At 38.6% G+C, this 15,953-nt stretch overlaps 1 protein-coding gene across 1 annotated transcript in view; it reads right to left on the bottom strand.

Annotated features, from left to right (window-relative positions):
- PPP1R1A (protein phosphatase 1 regulatory inhibitor subunit 1A) overlaps positions 1-15,953 on the bottom strand; it is a 135,567-nt gene that overhangs the window by 19,703 nt on the left and 99,911 nt on the right. Inside the window, exons 3-4 of the mRNA XM_063428315.1 lie at positions 14,927-14,964; positions 13,503-13,566 (exon numbers count right to left, since the gene is read on the bottom strand). Of these exons, the coding sequence (XP_063284385.1) occupies positions 13,503-13,566; positions 14,927-14,964 (102 nt within the window). The remainder of the gene's footprint in view (positions 1-13,502; positions 13,567-14,926; positions 14,965-15,953) is intronic.

The raw sequence follows: 15,953 nt of genomic DNA, 5'->3' as shown, positions 1-15,953 counted from the left end.
GGGAGATAGCGCAGCTAAGCGGACAAGGGCACATGTAGGAGTGTGGGGATAGATGCGTGGGAGTGTCTTTGAAAGTGTGTATGTGTGTGGGTAGGGTTAGGGCTATGTGAGCTGGTAGGGGGGAGGTCTTACCTCAGTGCCACTTGGGATTCGGGCCAGCAAACAGCTTCCCACCCGCCCACCCCGTGTAGGATTAGTTAGTCACAGCGAGCCGGGGGTATGTCCTTGCCAATTAAGTTTGAGGGGTTATGTTTAAGGATGGAATAAGTTCATTAGGTCTCAACCTCCCCTGCTTTAAAGGTTTAACATTAGGTTGCCTGAGGTCTCGTGCCCATCGAGCGTGGATAAGGTCGGCTGATGGCGGGCATTGGAAGGATATGTTTTTATGACGAGGGGGGAGGTGAGAGGAAGTGGTGATTAGGAACCACTGTATGTTTATTGGCAAGGACGGTTGTGTCTCTGTAAAACACTGTATGTTGAGTTATATATGTATATATGTTAATTTATGACTATTTATTTCTAACAATTTGGTTACAGAAAAGAAGAGTTTAATAAATGAAGTTATGGATGTGTTATACAGTAATTTATTTATGTTATAATAAATGCTGTGGCCTGTTCATCCATACTACGTTGTCTGTCATTATTGGGGGGGTGGATGGGGTTAGTTATGTTTATGTTGCATGTAATTCCCCACTACGTACATACATGCCGGGTACATTGTTTAGCTGGGTAAAAGATGGCAGTAGGATTCACTATGGGAAAAAGGCAGGCCAGCAGAGGCATTGTTATTGCTCTTGGCAATGATCAGTTGTGAAACCTTGGGACCTGGCTTTCATGTTATTATGACATGTACCACCTACCTAGAGATTGTTGCAGATCACATACAACCCCTTCATGGCAATGGTGTTCCCTGAAGACAGTGGCTTCTTTCAGTACAATAATGCACCCTGCCACACTGCAAAAATTGTTCAGGAATGACTTGAGGAACATGACAAAGAGTTCAAGGTGTTTCCTTGGCTTCCAAATCCCCCAGATCTTAATCCAATGGAGCATCTGTGGGATGTGCAGGAACAACAAATCCGATTCATGTAGGCTTCACCTCACAACTTGCACGACAGGACCAGAGGTCTTGTCGAGTCCATGCCTTGAAGCATCAGTGCTGTTTTGGCAGTACTAGGGGAACCTACATGATATTAGGCAGGTGGGTTTAATGTTGTGCCTGATCAGTGTAGATAATGCAACAAATTATCTGAGCACATGCAATCTCAAAAGAATTGTCAGAAATGTTTTGTTAATAATTAAGAGATAAGATAAAGAAAGGTTTGAGTTGATGTAATAACTGTGTGTTCCTAGAAAACAAACAAAGAGCCCAATCATTTCTGTCTGTGCCAGAATTCTTCATTGACCTGTGTGCATGTATTACATAAAGTGAAAAACCTATAAACCATGCTGACATTTTCATTAGGCTTGCAAAGGCTTTTTAATCCAATAAAATCTTGATCTATTGTGTACGATGTATCAGCACCTTTGTTATTTGCAGAGATTTGCCCATGATCCTGAAGCCAGTAAGATTAATTGTGTATCCTTGGCTTAAAAACACTTTTCTTGAGTTAAATGAATCAATGCAATTAATTCACAAAGTAATCACTAATTTCATGAGTGTATGTGCAGTATTTCCCAGGCTATGCACCATTCTTCCATTCGTAGCAATTACGGAATTAGTTCTGTGTGACTCCTTACATTATGTATGAACACACAGATACAGCATGTGCCATTTCTGTAAAGTTATTCCATGTCATATTGCCCCAATTGAAATACCTAATAATAGAGAATGGATAAGAAATGGCTGAAATATTTCCTAATTGTAATTATGTAGCTGTCAGTCAAAAATGTTATCAAGATTACTGTGGATGGAATCAATACTGTAATTAATTTCAAGAATATTTCAGCAGATATAATGAAGCCTAATTATTTCAATACATTAGTTGCATAAAAAAAAAAAAAACCTCAACCCCCTTCATAAACAAGTTCTAGAATGAAGCAGTTTTACATTTCTAGGTGTAATGCATCAGAAGAACAATTTAAAATAACCCTCTCTGCACTCACTTATAATAAATATTAGAAAGCAGCCTGGAATATAAATGGGGCATCTATCACGAAAGTCATATGCCCAATGTTAGCATCTGAAATCAGATTTTCAAGAAGGCAGGTAAACATTTCATTAAACTCTAACTATGAGAAATCAAAGGATTTTCACCACATTCTAAACTCATGCCCTGTCGACACTTAGTATTGGTTTCAGTCACACATACCCACCAGCATTTGTCAGAACTGTAAATGATCCTACATGCAATGTATAGACCAGATCTGGAACAGAGTATAGTAATAGAGAGACCCTTAGAGTGGTTTGGCTTAACGCACAGGACCTGCAAAGGTGAATGCAATATAGAGTAACCAGAATGTGCCCCCAAACTCCCAAAACAACCATTTGAAAAGTGAAAGAGAGAGAAATAACTTGCGCATCACCTGCATATCTCAAGTTGGACTTTGAGAAGTTCTTTCTGGCCACAGAATCTCAAGAAATCATGTTTCCACAACTAGCCCAGAGTTCCCAGCTTGATATGCAAATAAGCACTGGCTGGCATAATGTTTTAGACTTCATACTGCATTTCTGCAGAAACTCTTATCAATGGACACTATTTTGAGGACAGCATTTAGGTTAGGATGCTTGGAGTCCCCTTGCACCATCCCACCTTGTTAAGGGTTAATACTAAATGAGCGTCACTCGGAGTACATGGTGCAATACCCACATTAGCCATACCAATCTATACCAGCGATGGACAGCGATAAACTCTTAACCCATCACTGCCTCCCATTCGTACTCAAGAAATGGAATATGGGATAGGTGTGCACATGGTCCCTCATTTAATGTTCGAAAATGTATGTTCAAATGTTCAAAATGGTTTAATTCTGAACAATGGAGCAGCACTATCTCAGTTATAGTCACAGCTTTTGTTATTTTTGTTTTTATTTTGACATTCAGAATTTAATTGGCTTCAATAGTCTGTCTTTGGCTTTGCTACAATTCACTGTTTAGGAAATAGACCTCTCATATATGTAACAGCTCATTAAGCACCGTCAATAATCAGAGATTGCTTGAGAAACGGTGTCACGGCTGACGTACTTATAATGTGTGAAAATAACAACACAGGGCTTATGTGTTATTCCTTGCTGTGGGCGGCAGTACATGTTTAATCAGGAGGATTACATCAGAAACTGACATCTAGTGAGTGGGTGGTAATTTCAACATTAATATTCAGTCCTAATTTACATTTATGCAACATACTTAATCATGCAATTTAAATATATATATATATATATAGATACATATATAACATAATTCATAAATGTTTCAGCATTTTACATTTCTAGAACTTAAAGTGAAAACTAAACACATTAAAATATTAAAGACTTAATCAAAGCTGGTAGGTCACACTTGTATAAACAAAAAGTCTTTATTTTTAATATTAATATTATTTTAATAATTTTATGTTGACAGACTACAGTAAGGACATCTAGTTTGGTACATTTCTGCAAACCCTATGACCTAATGCCGCAGCATGGTATAAAATACACTGAGCATTCCATTCCATCTCGGAAACCTATAAACTCTGCAGTTGCCCTATGTACTAATTGTGCCAAAATAGAGTTTCCGAAGGGTTGCACTAGACTGAGGCTGGACAATGCCAATAAAACTTATGTTATTGAAAAATAAACTTTTATGTGGTCACCAAGTAGAGTGATGATTCGAGCGCTGAAACTATATTACATCATAACCCAGCAGTGAGGAATCTGGCAGAGCAGATAGAGCGAGGAAGGACGCAGTTACAAATTGGCAGCTTCACCACAACCAGCGCCATCCAAGTAAGAGGTCCAAGAAGTACTCGTAAGGAAGGATATGTGGTTTTGTGTGGATTTCTGTTTGTGTATGTCAGTGATTATGTGTGTGGGTCAGTGTGTTTATATAGGCTAGTATGTGTGTCTGTCAGAAATAATGAGTTTGTTTATGGATAAATGTGTGTTTGTAGGTATTCAATATATGTTTGTCAGTGTATTTGTGAGTCTATATGCACCAGTGAGTCTGTTTGGGGGCCAGTATGTGTGTGTAGGGGAGAAACCAGTGACCATGTGTGTCGGGGTCAATGTGTGGTCAACGTGTTGGTCAGTAAGTGTGTTTGATTTTCTGTACTTTGGTGCACATGGGTTACGAAATGTGTGCCCATGGTTAAGTGAGTGTGTGCAAAGGTCAATAAAAATGGCAGAGATTAAAATCACTACAGTCCAAATGCCTCCGATCCAGATTAGCAAAATTATCCAGGGATAGAAATGGAGATTCATTTTTAGCCAATTTTCAATATGGCCCAGTTTGGGCCAAATCCCCAAACTCCAAGCTGAAATGTACTTGAATCACACAGTAACTGAACCATGCAATGACTAACATCTTTGAAACAGAGTTAAATGATGGGGAAAAAAATCTTCACATATAATGTGAGCTACAGATGGAAAAAAGGAAGGGCAGTAAATATATATATATATATATATATATATATATATATATATATATATATATATATATATATACATATATATATAGCAATAATTTAGTGAATGTGTAATATTACAATATATAAATATATAAGTTTTTTACGCTCCTCTTTTTTTTTTTTGCCTCTATCAGTTACTTTTTCTCACTTGGTGAACAAAATGGCATTATCAGTGTATTGTAAAACATATTCATTTTATTTTTATAACGTATATATTTCTATAGTGCACTGATTGGCCCATTTTAATGCCCTTTTGGTTTGTCTGGGTCAGTTTTTCTGAATTCCAATGAGTCCTACTGCCATATTTTCCACCATGTGTAAGTCTATCATTACATGATGAATGAATAATTTTGTACGGTGAGTAAACTGAACAATCTATTTTTGCAGGAATTAATTCTAACCAGATGTACCAGAAATATTATATCATCAGGTGGTGAGAGTGACTCAAAGCCCGATGACATATAATACTAAACACTTTTACTTTCATACAATAGACATGCTTCCTGTGCCACTAAAGGATGACTCACTGTCCAAGGGGCCTTTTATTGAATGTGCATTTATCAATGGAATGTGGTTTGAAGATCACAGGTACTCCTGCTAAATTTAGTTGTGACCCTTTTCCACATCCAATTCCATTTTGAAACATTAAAAGAAGGAAATGAAATAAGAAATGCTGGGAGAAGGTACTATTTTTAGTGTATTTTTTTTCTGAATGCTATTGCTTTGTTTAAATGAAAAGAATGCAGACAGAGACTAATATAAGTTTGTACATTCAGTGTGGAAGTACAAATGAACCTAACAAAACAATGGTTAACATCACAAAAGCACAGCACTCTTGAAAGATACAATACAGAAAAATCTATTTCAAAGGAAATTCAAAAACAGTTATTAACTGCTATCAGTGCATGTTTCGAAGATAAAAGGAAAACAATTGACAGCTCTGCAAAAAATGCCCAAATTATAAATAAAATAATATAACTTAAATGAACAATAATAATAATAATAATAATAAAGATAGCTCGTAATGCAGTCTACATAGCTAGATAAAATCACTGTGTCTGTATTATATGGTAGAATGGGTCAGGCCTGGCTCAAACTTTGAACAAGCAACAAGGACAAGACCAGTGGCAGAACTACCATGGTTGCAAAGGATGCAACTTTGACCAGGCCCTGGAGTTTTGCCTGTCATGGGGGGCTCCTTTAGGAAAGAGCGAGCAGGGCAGCAGCAGGCAGCTTAATTTACTTACAGTTTGCTGCTGCCCTATACACTGCTGTTACCAGCACTGGACTTCAGTCCTCCAACAAGGTTCGTAGTGATCTGGTGGTATATGGGACACTCTGCCTTCAGTTACTGAGCACATCTGTGGGGGTTTCCAGCCTGCAATCTGACTCGACATTTAGCACCAGGGGGCTTAACAGATTCTTGCACCAGGGCCCTGAGGTTTCTAGTTATGCCCCTGCCGCTGACTTTCTTAAATTACACCCCAAATTCATAGAAACATAGAATGTGACGGCAGATAAGAACCATTCGGCCCATCTAGTCTGCCCAATTTTCTAAATACTTTCATTAGTCCCTGGCCTTATCTTATAGTTAGGATAGCCTTGTGCCTATCCCACGCATGCTTAAACTCTTTTACTGTGTTAACCTCTACCACTTCAGCTGGAAGGCTATTCCATGCATCCACTACCCTCTCAGTAAATACTTCCTGATATTATTTTTAAACCTTTGTCCCTCTAATTTAAGACTCCTAATGTCCTCTTGTTGTGGTAGTTTTTCTTCTTTTAATTATAGTCTCCTCCTTTACTGTGTTGATTCCCTTTATGTATTTAAATGTTTCTATCATATCCCCCCTGTCTCGTCTTTCCTCAAAGCTATACATGTTAAGATCCTTTAACCTTTCCTGGTAAGTTTTATCCTGCAATCCATGAACCAGTTTAGTAGCCCTTCTCTGAACTCTCTCTATGTATCAATATTCTTCTGAAGATGCGGTCTCCAGTACTGCGTTAAATACTCCAAGTGAGGTCTCACCAGTGTTATTCACTTTTAAATATAATATTAGAAGTGGCTATGGTAATGGGGGCTTAAGGTTTGAGAGAGGTTAATGTCAGAGTTAATTTACAAAAGGCGTTTAGTGTTAATACGACTAAAGAAAGTTACAGTTGTGGTGTTTGGGGTTAATGGGTTTTAGGGTTAGTTTAGTAAAATTTAGTATTGGGGTAAATAAAGAGAGTTAAAGCTAGAATTATTAAGGTCAAGGGATTTTTTGACTAGGGAGAATGTTTGTTTGTTTAGGTTTTGGGAGGGGTTACGTTTAGGGTTGAAGAAAAAGGGGTGTTTAGGGCATTAAGAGTCTGAAGAGTTATTTGAAAACTGAAGAGTTTTTTGTCACTCTTCTATGTCTTTTGCACTCCCGTTATTCTTATATGATTGATTCTTTGTTTAGCTGAAGTAGCTGGTTATACAGTGTGCATCACTCGGTACAGTACTGCTACTCCTGCAAGGCATTTGCTGTAAGAGAGGTTATTATTGGGCAGACACAGGAGGAGCTGGGACATGGTCTACACCCCCAACAACTGTTCCTGTAACTCGGCTGTCAAACATGGGCGGCTAACTGGGCTACTGCTACTTATGAAACAAACACACACTTATACAGAGTATTAGAAAATGTAAGCTCCACAACATACAAATAAACAAGTAGATATCACCTGGTTATATATTCCAGAATCTTATCACATATCTAGAAACAACAAAAACTATATATAGTGTAATACAGTAAAAAAAGGGGGGAGAAGGGGGAAAGTGAGCGCACTCAAAAGACGTAGGAGAATGCAGGCCTGTCTCCCCAGAAAGGGGTAAAAGTTCATCTGACTATGCTTCAATTTGCAGCTGTAGGTCATGGAAAGAAAAAAAGCCAATAGCGTAATACAGTAAAAACAACGCTTTTAATGGTAAAAAATGCACTTACTAGAAAGGCAGTATGTTCAAGCATATCTCCACCCAAGGTGGATCTCGGAAACAGCAAGCTGGAGTAAGCTGGAGTAAGCAGGAACAATTGCCAGTAAAACAAACAGTATAATTTCATAACAGTATAAATTCTCCTAATTTCAGACCTCTGATCAGCTGGCAGCCGAATGCGTTCCACCGTGGAACGCACTATTCACGTCCTTTGGACTGATGTCATTTCCTGGATTCGGCTATGTCCATCTAACGAACGGGTCGAGACTCACGCATGTGTATGCGCGAATCCAATCGCACATGCGTACCATCTTCTTTCAACTTAGAACAAACAGCCTGAATACATATGGACACACACAAAATATGATCTTTGCGAAACCGGAATTACACATGCATATAATGTGCGTTCGGGTTTGTATATACAAATAAATAAATAGAGAAAACAATAAACGGATTGTCAACAGGCATTTAACCCATGCTAGCTGCAAATAAAACTGGAATTAAAAAAAGGGGAAAAAATATGAATAAAAATAAAATAAATAAATATGAAAAATAAAAATACAAATGATATATATGAATGAAAAGAATAAATATATATCATATCCCCAGGGATGCCAGGTGGTAATCCGTTCATATATAATAGTATATCAAAAAATCCCATTAACAGAAACCAGAGAAGAGAGAAGGAACCAAATTAAATAGACTAGCCAAATCTATATCCATATTTAGACCTGACTTGAGGGATTTTAGATTAAAGATCCATTGAGCTTCTTTTTTAGAAAGCTCCAATGATCTATTACCTCCTCTCCAGTTTATTGTCACCTGGTCTATTCCTATAGCTATGAAATGATGCCATTGGAAAGCTGGACATGCATTGCAGTGTCTAGGGACACTGATCTGTTTTCTTTTTTTGTATATTATTAAAGTATTCCCGTATTCTAACATGTAGTCAATGTGTTGTTCTGCCCGCGTATTGGGCCCCACAACCACATTGTAACAGATAGACCACGTGAGAAGAAGAACACTGTATAAACTTCTTGATTTTATATTCCATTTGAGTATAAGTACCAATAAAAGTCTTTGTGGTACTTTTCTTATGTATGCATGTTGAACAATGCATAGAATCCTCCATTTTTGTTTATGCCTGATGTTGTCATTCTTTGTATTCTTTTTACCTTTTTACCAATTTACCTTTACGATTGTCTGCTTTTTTTTTTTATAAATCATGATTGAACAGTCAGGGATGATTTTACCTAAAATTTCATCTTTTTGAAGGATGTGTCGGTGTTTTTGTTTAAATTTTCTTTATTTTGTAGATTTTTGTAATTATAAAGGCATTTTGCAGTTTAATGATGTGTCAGGTAAATTATACAAGTGGTATAGGATTAAGAGAAGTAACAGAAACTTCAACAGTGTTTGTGTCATTAAATGCTCATATATTTTGCACATTTCGTCTGTATTATGGTTATAGTAGTATTTTGATCTTTTCGTACATTGGAGACACAGTACAAGTATTAACATTGACATTGATAATGTGGGTTGGGTGGAAGGGGGGATGGGTTGCGTGTATCCCGGGGGCTTGGTAAGTGGGTGATGGGTGGTTGATAAGGTGATTCCTGTCCTTTGGAGTTCGGTTGTTTCAGAGTACGTCCTGCCCTTGGGGGCTTGGTGCAGAGGGGTTCGGCATCCAGTGTTGTAGAGTTTGTAGAGTGTTTACGTACCCCTGTAAATTAGCGGTCTGGACTTGCCAGTGTGTTGTGTCTCTTGTCTGTTTATAGTCGGGTATGGTGTTGTGACCCAAGGAAAGGGACCTATTTGTGGTGATTTCTGTGCGGGTGGAGGTGCGTGGGGTTGGAGGTGGGTTAGGAAGGGGGTGTTGAGTGAGGGTTCAGGAGGGAGGGAGGAAGACAGGGGTGGGGGCCGGGTTGAGGATCAAGTGGTGTGGGTTGCCGTAGCTGAGCCCCCCTTAGGAGGTTGTTGGGTGCTCAAAGATCCAAGTGTCCCATATTTTATTGAAGTGTTTTGTGGTGTTGTGGATTAGGGCTGAAAGTTTATCCATTTTCCTTGCGTCTTTGACTTTTCTTTTAATAGTGGTTATAGAGGGGATTTCTGAGCAGCCCTATTTCATCCACTATCTCTCGTCTGGCTGCTAGTGCTATCTTAGCTATTAATTTGTTTTGAGACCTAGGTGTCTTTTTGTGGTTTGCAAAGGAGCCATATCCAGGGGTCCATGGGGATGGTTGTATGTAGGATTCTGGACACTAATTGAGAGTTTTGGAGCCATAGTTGTTGTATGTGCCAGTGTTAAACACCTTTTCAATCTTTTTTGCGTAAACATTGTATTGAGTCACAAAGGCATATTCAAATTAGTTCTGTTAGACTGGATTTTAGTTTTTATTCTTATTCTCTGCGAGAAGTTCTGATCTGTCTGAATTCTTTACTATCCCTTCATCTCTTTCCATTTTTTTACGGTCATAACCTTTGTTCATATATCTAGTTCTTATTATCGTTAATAGTTCTTCAAAGACTTTTAGATCTGAACAATTTCTCCTAATTCTTGTCATTTGTCCCTTAGGGATATTCTCTAGCCATAAAGGATGATGCAAAATCCTCATTAGTAGGTTTAAAGAAAGTCTTCGTGTGTAATTGACCTTCCTTCACATATAAAGTCAAGGAGGTCAATCTGTGACATATTTTTACACATCATAGAACAGAAATACAATTCAGCTAAACAATATAGTAAACATTTCCTATGGCATTAAACAATGCATTTTTATCTAAGAGTGGTCATTTATTTCTCTCTTCTGGAAATATACCTGCACAATCAGCCAAATTTAGCTTAAAGGGAATATCTATATCCAAAAATGTATATTTTTTTAACAATCAAACATACACATAGCCTAATGACAATATATACACTGCCCATTACAAGGATTCAGTCTAAACTGCCTGTCCACTAGTAAAGGCTATGAGTTTTACCACGGCATACAGTGTGTGCTGATACTGGATACAGAAATTAAACTGAAATGCTATTACGAGTCTAGAACTTAGTATTCCAGCCTGTTGACTCAAAGCTGAGATTGTGACTATACACAGAAAAAAAAGTATTTATTTCTGGAATTAAAATCTTTTTGAAAGGGGGCGGAGCCGGACAAGCATCCTGACCGGACGCACTTTACAGGAGCTCCCGCCGAGCAGACCTAAACTCGACGAAAAACCCGAGAAAACCCGCTGAAATTCTGCCGCAAATCAGTCTGCCGGCTAGAGGAAGCTCTCCTGTAGGTGCCGATACCAAACTCGACACCAGTCTCGTCCGGGAACCGCGGCAACGGTATGAGGCCTAGCAACAGCACGGGGGAAGGACGGCCGCCTTCCCGCCAGATGCTGAAAGCAACCCCAGAGCGTGGAACATGCACCCCCCCCCTTTGGACCGGTGGGGGATATCCCGGTCCCCATTAAAGGGAGAGTCCCGAACCCTGCACCAAGCGACAGGTACAAAGACCCCTCGAAGATACGCAGCGGCAGGGACACCCAAAATGGCGGAGCATTATCAGCCAATGCCACCTAATAAGCCCCGAAAACAATCTGGTGCCTCACACACAGGTGAACAGGCAAAAGACCCCATTACTATTATCTTTGACCGCTTCTGGGTCATGCTGGAAGCACGCCTGCGGGCAGGAAAGCCGCACCGAATCTCCCACACTATTACCAGAGCCGATGGCGGAAGGGTATGTGAGGGCCCACTTCAGGGCAGCGCAAACAACCAAGCTCCCGACACTCAAGTTACATGCCCTCCCGGGCTGAGAGCAACAAGGGGCAAGCCCCAGAGGTGCCGGCCACACAAGGGGGGAAAAGCAAAGCGAAGACCCAAGCAACCAGGCAAAACTCCCTGCAACACCCCGAAAGGGTCGAGCCTGGACCACACCGGTCTCCAGGCCCGTGGCCTACACGCACCAGCCCTCATGCAACCCCGGGGCAGAAGGGGTCCCCCGCCCCCGATGCATCGCGGCAACACACAGCCGGGACAGCACCCAGACGTACGATCCACACCAGGGAGCCAACGAACGACTGGCACCCACAAGGCCCGCAGCAACAGAGTCCGAATATCGGCACACGCTACGGAAGAGAGAGCCTTAGCATACCAGGCCAGTACAGACGTCCGTCAGCAAGGTCTTAACCAGCAGAGATATCAGAACCTTCCCACACCGCACCTGACAGCACTGGCCCAGATTCAGAACCAACGCTTGTGGGGGACCAGCACCAGGGTGAGAGGAGACAATGGGTCGGCAAGCGCTAAAGACTACCTACTGAAACATAATAGTGGCATCGGATGACGGCAAACAGACCCACCGCTGCGGCCGCTAGCCGTGCAATACAGGACTGAAACCCCAGTGCAACACCTAACCTTTTATAATTAACTCGATAGACTTATAATTAACTCGATAGCCAATTTGGCCTTTAATGCAACGAACAGTTCATTAGCTACACTGTAGAAGGTTAAAATCAGTTCAATTTTATTTTTATTTTTATTTTGATTCGTACAAAGCTTTTGATATATACATCTGACCAAAATTTTTATTTTAATGCTAGACATGTCGAAGCCAAGCCTACTCAGTGCCATGCCTGTTTAGTAATGTCATATAATTGCATACCGTAAACCACTGGTTACCTGTCAGGTTCATCTTACTTCTTTATTAAACTGCAGACTCGCACAGTTGCTAACAAAATACAAATGTTACCGTTAACCATCCTTAAAACTGCAATGCCATAGATGTGACGTAACATTTAACTTACTTGTAAACGCAATTACATTAGGCAACTTTTAGACTTGTATAGCCCAGCGGGTAACACAATGCTACAACCACTTGTTATGTTGGACCGTAATTTAAAGTATGCCTAGACCTGTTTTAAAAATATAAAATATACTAATGGCGACGACACCACTAGCAATGATACTACTGTCCTTCCAGCGAGGTCACAGCCCAACCAGTTCACCGAACTGTCATTGTCTAGCTTGCTTATCCTGTAATGATGACACTTTTGGTAGTGTTGCTGCTAGTAATAGTGCTACTGTTCCGCCAACGAGGTCACACTCAATTTCGTTCAGCACACCTTCATTGTTTTATTTGCTTAATTTGTTTAACCTGTAAGGACAACTCTACTGTTAAACTTTAAAAAAAGAAAAAAGAGGCTGCTACTCTTGGGAATACATGCAACTATTGTGTACACTTATGCAAACTGTATGTTTTACACGCATTAACCCATCATTTTATTTTCTGTACTGAACCATCATATGCCTCAATAAAAACAAAGATTGACAAAAAAAAATCTTTTTGAAAGAAAGGCTGCACCATAACCACTTCAGGAAGGTATTTGCACCATAACCCCTTTGTGAGTATGTAGTGGTTATGGTGCTGAGAGTCACCCTTTTAGATGATTACGATTAAAAGTACAGACCAGGAACAAATAGATCAGAGGAGAAAGGCTATGAAACCATCAGGAGACATATATGTCATTGTTCCTTTAGTATGCATTTTTAAAGGAATTTATGGCTCAATGCGCATGTTTTAGATACTATTACATGATGGAAAAAGATGAACCTGTATGTTGGGTATTTTATCAAACAGTCTGATACTAAAGTGTATGGGATAGAACTGCACGTTCCATCTGTAGCAGTCACTTTCTGAATGTATAATTTTTGTACTATTATTTTACAGATAAGTTATGAACAGATGTTCTCAGTAAAATAATGCTTGACTTGCCTAGTTATCTTAAATAAAATACATCAGACCATTTTTTAAGGTTATTAACTCTACAAATGTTTCATGGAGTCATGATATCAATGATGACATTCTGAGAAGGCCACCACAGAGTTGTCCCTTTGTCCCCACCCCTTGACCTTGGAAGACCAGCTCTGTATCAGTCAACTGGGAATATTGTACCTTTCATGGTGGGTGTTGTACGGGATACCTTTTTCCTCTGATGTGGGGACATAGACAATGTAGACTGCAAGAAGAGACAACAGAGAGACAAGCAAGATTTGTTAGATGTATGATTGCCAATTGCATATTTATTGCCTCCCCCCACCAAAAAAAACCCAAAACAAAGCATTTACATATTTTTCACACATTTACATTTACACACAGTGGTTCCACATAATGGAGCTGTAACACAAATAGGGTGAGTGTCTTATGTGATTGTTTCCATATTAGATGCAGAACTGGAAAAACATATTAATTTCGCTCGGTGGCTATAGATATGGAGGAACATCTATCATGTATGAGGTGACATATGGCTAATCAACTTTGATAGATAATCAGTCTTGCAGGTTATCCACTTTTTGATAACAATTACCATTTGAGAATGTTGATTATGCATTAGAGCCAGCTGGATACAACTGGATTACAGATTATTAGATAACAGATATCTTCTTAAAAGGCACATGTATGTGTATACATATTGGTGCTATCTCTAATACTAGGCATGATATTTTTGAAGTAATGTGATTATATTTTGTGCACTTTTTGCCCCTTTTTTTAGACAAGTAAGCAAATAACCAGATTGCTTTTTGATGTTGTGACAGCTGGAGCACAGGGATATATTTCTACGATGAATCGCAGATATCTCTAATTATGTCATCATGGCACTAGTTTTCTCATGGAGAGTGTTTAATAGATGAAGCCTGTAGAGTCCTGTATGTGTGAGTTTCACTCCACTTGATCAGCAATATGAATACTGACATCAATATGGAATCATATATTTAGATGGGCAACGGTTGTTTTTGAACTGAAATATCAGATTCTATCTCTTTCAGAATTGTGTAAAATGTAGTAATGTAACTGGAAAACCTACAGAGTGATAGATCTACGGTAATTCAATATTTGGAGCAGAACATCATCTTCTCCGATGTATGTCAATGACTACAGACCTCAGGAGGAGAAGAAAGATCTTTTTAATAACATAGTGTATCACCCCATTATTGCTCAGACAACGTCAACACATTCTTCTAATTATTATTATTTTTTTTAAACTGATTCATAACTATTATTTATATTATCTAAAATTACTCTATTTAGGTAACTGATAATATTGCATACCGTGGGAGGTCTTATTAGTTTTGATAAATCACACAGCATTCAATAAAGAGTTAAAAAGCAAAACCGAAACACATTCAGGGTGTTGTACTAAAGTAAGAATTATCAAGAATTCAAAGTAAATTTTTAATTTAGGGACAAAAATGTCAGCTATGCTTCCAGTTTGTCTAATCCTAAATTTGAAATTCAATTTGAATTCCCAACAGTTTTATAAATAACCCTAAAAATGTTCAACTAAAACTAACATGTCTTCCCAAATAAATGAAACGTACCTTTTGCAAAGGGTTTGGCATCCGATCCTCATCTATCTCTGATGGTGAAATGAATAAAAAAAAATATATACATTAAGTAAACACACATACATATGGGTACACGACAATATTTACACACGAATGGAAATACTATCTGAGAAGAAACCACAAAACAGAAATGCTGCACAATTAAATAATATAAGAGGATATTAATTCTAATAGCCAGTGATAATCCTGATAAATAATTAAATAAGCAGCACAATGCAATTGTGCAAAATAAACATTAAATGTATAAAAACGAATTGGAATAAGTTCATAAGCAACGAACTGATAAATAATTAACAGTCAAAGCCTATAGTACAATATAGTCAAGTAAATATTCAGTATAATATAAGAAAAATAAATTAGCAGTGGACATAGTAATTGAAAATATATATTTGTATTCTGAAGTTTGAGACATGCAATATTTCCAAAATATATTTTAGATTAATAGCTGTCAGTGCTATTAATCTGAAGGCCTAAAGCTACAGAGTGATTATACCAAAATCCTCAACTAAATGACAAAACATGCAATGTAGATGTAGGGTAAAATGGTTAAACTAGTCTTGTTATTAACAAAGATAAAGAAGAACAAAACAGTATTAAAGTACTAGACAACAGATGGGGGCACATAGAGCTGAGCAGGATATATTAAAAGGACATGCATTACAATTGTTTTTTAAACCATCATGCAAACACTTTGAAACAAATATACAAACCAAAATAAAACAAACTATACTTTAAAAAAATAAATGTAATATATGTTTATAAATTTACTATAAACTTGGTCCGATTGCATTGTTGGGCACGCCTCTAGCTAGGGGAACTTCTTCAGCCTCCTCCCCTCCCTTTTACCCACCCATCTTAGTTTCAGACTAGTCCACAATTCACAGAAGCAGGGCATCATTGTGGAGCTGCAGGAAAGAGAAACCAGATACTGGAGCCTGTTCTGCATGAATCACACTGACCAGCCTCCCTCTCTTATCTCTGCCAGAATGTAGCAAAGTGA

The sequence above is a fragment of the Pelobates fuscus genome, chromosome 1 (genome assembly GCF_036172605.1).
Source record: "Pelobates fuscus isolate aPelFus1 chromosome 1, aPelFus1.pri, whole genome shotgun sequence".
Lineage (NCBI taxonomy): Eukaryota > Metazoa > Chordata > Amphibia > Anura > Pelobatidae > Pelobates > Pelobates fuscus.
This window is presented reverse-complemented; position numbering and strand designations above follow the sequence as displayed.